Consider the following 5,987-nt stretch of genomic DNA (forward strand, 5'->3'; position numbering starts at 1 on the left):
TGTGTGTGTGTGTGTGTGTGTGTGTGTGTGTGTGTGTGTGTGACAAAAACACCAGCCACCATCCCTCTCCAAAAACTTTAAGTAAGATAGATCATAAGATGAATGATATAAAGAGGTTAAAGAAAAGAGACCAAGATCTTGAAGCTTTATAAGTTCACATTGCGCCATCTAATGGCGTATTATAGTGATTGCATGTATTGAATTGTCAATAATTGCAGGCACATTTACAATGACGCATTGCTTGCACACATAATTTTGCATAACTCCTCAACACAGTTCCATTTGGAATGTTGGAATGCAGTTGCGTATAATAATATTTCCGGGTGAATGACATTTTGTTGACAAGGATTAATGTTCTGAAGAAAGAATGTTTGGAATCTATGTCTACAGTCAGTACTTTGTACTGGTGTTTCGTTCGTGAACGGATCGTTGTTTCAGAATCAATCTTTTAAGTGAATCAAATGTTTCGTGATTAAAAAAAACAAACAAAAAAAACAGTTGATGTGATTTACTGTCGTCTGTGAAGAAAAATGTTAAACGTTCTCTCTGTAGTCTCTTTTAATAAAGCACAATAAGACTTGTGTCGAGTGATTCAGTGTTTTTAATGAATCGACTGAGTGAATGGCTCCATGTCACCATCTACTTGCGTGACGTTGAAACCAACAGAAAGAGTAACTATATGAATCAGTGAACGATTCTGTACGAATCTTTTAGTGATAGATTCAAATGATTCGAATCACTTTATGAATCAGTCATCAAAAAAGTGACATCCTTATCAAACTGATAAACGCAAAAACAAAGTTCGTCAGCTTAGATTTCAAGGCTGAGATACGTTTAGTCTTGTTTTATAAAGTCAATCAAGTATAGTAAAAAAATAGACACAAAATTCAACATGTTTTGATTTGCTGTGATGACATTGTTTCACTGCCTCAGCAGTTGTGAAGAAGCTGTTGGACTGGCTTGTGAAGCTTCTCACGCCGCTGGATCTTAAAGCCCGTCCGGTTTTTCATGGTAATGCTTCGTCAAGGGAAGAGAGGACTGGAAATCTCTTCGGGTTACAAGTGGATTCGATACTTCAAATAAGACTTTACCAAACACCGAACAAACAAACAAACGAGGCGCTGGTAGATTTTAAAGTCGTACAAGGGGAAACTATGGCCGAGACGAACCGCACCGAGGTGTATGTTTACGAACGGGTTGTTATCCTGTCGTCATGTGTACTTTCGTTTTTTGGGTCACTTTTAATCATATGCACATTTGCGAGATGGCCCGATCTGAGAACCACACCGAGAAAACTGCTCGTGTATCTGTCTGTCACTGACCTTCTGTCTGCACTCTCTTACTTTTATGGAGTTTTGAGGAGTTTTGACTCTGATTCTGGGGATTGTATTGCGCAAGGAGCAATTTCCACATTCGCCAACACCAGCTCATTCTTCTGGACTGTGGCTATTGCCATCTACCTATACGTTTTTATTGTAAAGTCCAGCCAGAGACAGGCCAACAACTTGGTGCTGTATTTTCATCTTATCAGGTAAACTCTACGATCTCTACATTTCTTCACTCCCAGGAAATTCTTAAAGGAACACTTCACCCCAGAAATATTCGCTCGAATTTTTCTAAAAATGTAACTTACTGACCATTGTGGTGTCCCAAACCTGTATGACTTTTTCTTCTGTGGAAAACAAAACCAGATGTTGTAAGAACGACTGAGTCACCGTTCACTTTAATAGTACCCATTTAAAACTTTCAATGTTTGTTTATAGTGTCAATTAAACTATTTTCTTAACATTATCTTTCAATGTTCATTATTATATGTATTAATGTATAGTATTTATTAAATTAGTTTACGTGTAGTTCAAGTAGTTTCTCCTTTACATAAAATAAAATTTACGCAATTCTTTTACATAAGGCCTTCCATTCTGATATGGCGCTTTAGGAAAGGAAAGGAGATTATTTGTATTCCTTTTATGATATTTTGCCTTTTGAATCACGTCCTTTCAGCTACACAAAGAAAAAGGGTTTTAGACAGTCAGTATTCATTCATTTATAGAGAATTTAATAAGGATTCTGCGCAATAAGGGAGAGGTTTGGTTTTCATGAACTCGCTTGTGCAGCCTGTGGAAGTCTGTTTGCAGTCTGATCCTGTGATTTATGGTTTGTGTCAGCTGGGGCGTTCCTTTCGCCATCACTGTGGCAGCCCTGTCCCTGCACAAGATCGGCTATGATGCCTCTGAAGTGTCTGTTGGCTGGTGCTGGGTGAACATCCAGGCCGAAGACCATGTGCTGTGGATGCTGCTCACTGCAAAGATCTGGGAATTCATTGCCTATGTCACACTGCCAGTCCTGTACATGCTTGTAAAGATACACATTCACAGAGCAGTAAGTCCACTGCGGCTCATCACAGACAGTTTAACATTACAGCTTAGCAGAGGTTTGCATGACATTTTCATAAACTCATAATGTGTGCAACGGGCAAGTAATTCCTGGAATAATGTCCAGTGCTAATGTATAAGGGAAATATCATAAGATAGTGATTTCTAGGCCTGGAAAAGTCATGAATATTCATAAAATCTTAAAGGTTATGGACGTTTTGGTCATCAGTAGATTTTACTAGTTATGCTGACCTATAAAATATATATATATATATATGACATTTAAAAATCAATTGGATAAATTATGGAAATTCACTGGTAAAAAGGGATGGGAATCCACTTAAGTGCATTGCTGAGAAAATTAAATATTATTTAATAATATTAAAGACTGGCCCACATTCTTGTCATAGTAACACAACTGCATTCGGCAAACAACATGCTATAGTGATGGGGGTGTATGATTATGGGTGGTTGACTTTTTTTTTTTTTTACTTCAAATATTAGGCATAAAAAATATTGAGTTGTGTTGTACTGACTCTTACATTTCCAAAAATATATGTGGTCTTTTAGATTTTGTATTGGAAATTGGATTTATTTACCAATTTGTTGCATTCGTGCCTAAAATTGTCATATGGTGTGACATAAAAGTTGTTGTTCTATATAAAATGAAAATGGAATATACTCTCCCTAAGTAACTAACTTCACCGTAAATCTTTATCAATATTATCTTAAGACTGACATTTTTTTTGTGCAGATCCATTAGATTTTGTATTATTTTTCTAAATTATCACGCAAAGTAAGACATCTCTCCTCAGCCTCTCCAGATATTTTAGATTAATTCTGACAAACCCTGTTATAAATCTAACAAAATGCTGTTTCCTTGCAAACAAAAAAAAAAAATCAACATTTACACTATGCCTCATTCTCTTATGCCCACCAAGGCTGAATTTACAGTAAAAACAGTAATATTATGAAATATTATTAAAATAAAAACTGGTTTCTATTTGAATATATTTTAAAGTGTAATTTATTCCTATGATGGCAAATCTGAATTTTCAGCAGTTATTACTCCAGTCCTTATTGTCACATGATCCTTCAGATATCACTCTAATATGCTGATTTGGTGCTCAAGAAACATTTCTTAGTATAAATGTTGAAAAGAGTAGTTTGAAGTTTGAAGCCTGATAGAAAGCAAAAAAAAAAAAAAAAAACAGCATTTAAATTTTTTTTTAACAATTGTCTTTACTGGCACTTTTGACCAATTTAATGACCATTTGTTAATTCTGGATTAATTCTTGCTGAATAAAAGCATTCATTTTATTCATTTAAAAATCTTATAGACCACACACCTTTTTAGGTAAGCTTTTTCTGTAAGACTAAAGAATGCTGATCTCTTTTTTATGCCATTTTTCTCTGTGATGCATTTAAGCATGCAGCCCTGTCTGAGTACCGTCCCATCCTGACCAGCAGCCCTGTCTCTCATTCGCCATCTTCCATGGCAGACAGGAAGCTCACCATCATCCCCATCATCTTCATCATGCTCCGCATGTGGAGCACCATCCGCTTCCTGCTCCTGCTGACCGACTCCCCTGCAGGACACAACCCAGTGCTGGTCACCTTGCATGTAAGTCACCCGGTTCCACTTAGTTAGCCCGAAATGAACTTAATTTACTTTCACCTGAAGTCCCATTCATGCAGTTTATTTGTATACTTCATCAAAGTCATTTATCTGTAATGGCCTTTATTATATTCAGCAACCCAGTGATTCTAAATTCGTTTTTTAATAGGGAATTGGAAACACCTTTCAAGGAGCTGCAAACTGCATCATGTTTGTGCTGTTGACTCCCTCAATTCGATCACGACTGGTGGCTCAGCTGTGCTGCAGAGGTCAGGACAAACACTGGCGTTCAGAATCAGTGTCCCAGAACAGGGCAAGTGCACATACGCCTTCTCACAGGGAGGAAAACACCAGCCCCCAAACCTGGGAGAACAATGAGGGGTAAAAGCTGCCATGATCCTGCATCTGCTGCTGCACATTTAACTCATTTTGAATGCACAAGGCTGGAGTGAAAGCTCTGACTTTACGGCTCTCTGTTGTGGTTGTTGGAGTAACATCAGAGCCTTACACTCAGCCTTCTTGTTTGACCAAGCGCCTTCACGGATTACAGGGGACTGTGGTCACATGCACAAAGCCCGCAGAGCATGAAACACAAACGCACTTTCTGTTACCGGTTTAGCTCAGCACTTTAGGCGAGAAGCTTTCTGTCTTCCAAATCTGTTTTCATTCTGCTGTCACAGATATCTCATGTTCATTTAAATAGAAATGAGATCTGTAGCTCAGGGGAAGCAAGGATACAGCAGTTTATTATTTAGTGACCAAAATGGCAAATGTACTGTGAAGTGTTTTTACAAGGGATTTTTTCCCCTTTCTCCCAACAAAGCACATGCATTCTTAATGCAATGTTATTACTTTACATTACAATTAATATGGATTTTTAAAGCATGATTTATGTGTATTATATGCTGTATTTATATGTACAAATGTATTGGATTTCTTTTGTCTATGAATGTATTATGTCATAATCTCATTCTTCTTTTTTTCACTTTTCTCTGTGTAGAGTCACATGCACCTAACAAGGACACAAGCCGCAACATGCACATTTATTGTTATTTCACACAATGCCTTAAAAATACCTTTGGAAACAATTGGGAAGAAGTGGCTTTTAGTCTTTGTATACGTAGTTATGAATTTGTATTATAGTTATATTTTATCAACATATCAATTGATTTCAATAAAGCGATTCATTACCTGTCAGATTCAGTATTATTTTTTTAGATGCTATTATTGTTTTCATAAATATTTTGAATTAGCTTTTGTTTTTATATTTTCAGTTTTCATTTTTATTTTAATTACATTTTTAGTCATCTTGTTGTGTTTTGTCATTTTTATTATTATTTTATTATTGTTTCCAGTGAGGTTTATTTTAGGTTTAGTTTTTATATATTTCCAGTTAGTAAAATACTTATTTTGGTAATCTTTTTTTTCATATAGTTTAGGTTTTTCCATCTAATATGTATATATTTTTTTCAATTTTAGCCTTATTTCAATCAACAAAAATGTGTTTTAGTTAAATGATAACAATCCTGGTCAGATTATTGTGTGAGTTTTGATTCTTTGCATCAGTTGTTGGGCGTTGCATTTAAACAATGGAGGAAGATGAACATGAGTTTGCAGGGGCGGGGCTTAAGCGGACTAAATGATTGGAGCAGTCCTGCATACATCAGCAGGGAAAAGTCTGATGTTTTCACTGGAAAATCCAGCTGTGGCATTTTGATGAAACATTACAAGGTAAAAAAAAAAAATGTTAAAAATGAAACATTTAAAAATTTAAAATATACAAAGATTAATCATTTACAATAAGATCAATAACATGTCTTTGAAAAGTAGACTGAATTTTAATTTCATGCTGACTTTAAGATAATACATACTGAAGTTCATATTTCATTAATTTATGTATTTATTTTAAAGTATTGCATTTGTGTTATTAGCTTCATATCCCCAAACAATCAGAGGTGTCTACCATCACTGAACACTCTTTCTTGGCCATAATATGT

At 35.7% G+C, this 5,987-nt stretch overlaps 1 protein-coding gene across 1 annotated transcript; it reads left to right on the top strand.

The window, feature by feature from the left end:
• The first annotated feature begins 780 nt into the window (after nucleotides 1-780).
• Nucleotides 781-5,187, top strand: LOC107687411 (probable G-protein coupled receptor 157). The gene is made up of 5 exons (XM_016484735.1): nucleotides 781-1,531; nucleotides 2,166-2,379; nucleotides 3,802-3,996; nucleotides 4,160-4,371; nucleotides 4,991-5,187. The coding sequence occupies exons 1-5, from the start codon at nucleotides 1,155-1,157 to the stop codon at nucleotides 5,004-5,006; spliced, it is 1,014 nt and encodes a 337-aa protein (XP_016340221.1). The 5' UTR covers nucleotides 781-1,154; the 3' UTR covers nucleotides 5,007-5,187.
• The last annotated feature ends 800 nt before the right edge of the window (nucleotides 5,188-5,987 follow it).

This window comes from Sinocyclocheilus anshuiensis, unplaced genomic scaffold (assembly GCF_001515605.1).
Source record: "Sinocyclocheilus anshuiensis isolate Anshui unplaced genomic scaffold, SAMN03320099.WGS_v1.1 scaffold1114, whole genome shotgun sequence".
NCBI classification, from domain to species: domain Eukaryota; kingdom Metazoa; phylum Chordata; class Actinopteri; order Cypriniformes; family Cyprinidae; genus Sinocyclocheilus; species Sinocyclocheilus anshuiensis.

What these genes read in the sequence shown, in the direction of transcription:
- LOC107687411 (XM_016484735.1), top strand. Translation starts at nt 1,155, where the DNA reads ATGGCCGAGACGAACCGCACCGAGGTGTATGTTTACGAACGGGTTGTT. An exon ending in AGATACACATTCACAGAGCA is followed by an intron (nt 2,380 to 3,801) that starts GTAAGTCCACTG and finishes GATGCATTTAAG; the next exon opens with CATGCAGCCCTGTCTGAGTA. An exon ending in CAGTGCTGGTCACCTTGCAT is followed by an intron (nt 3,997 to 4,159) that starts GTAAGTCACCCG and finishes GTTTTTTAATAG; the next exon opens with GGAATTGGAAACACCTTTCA.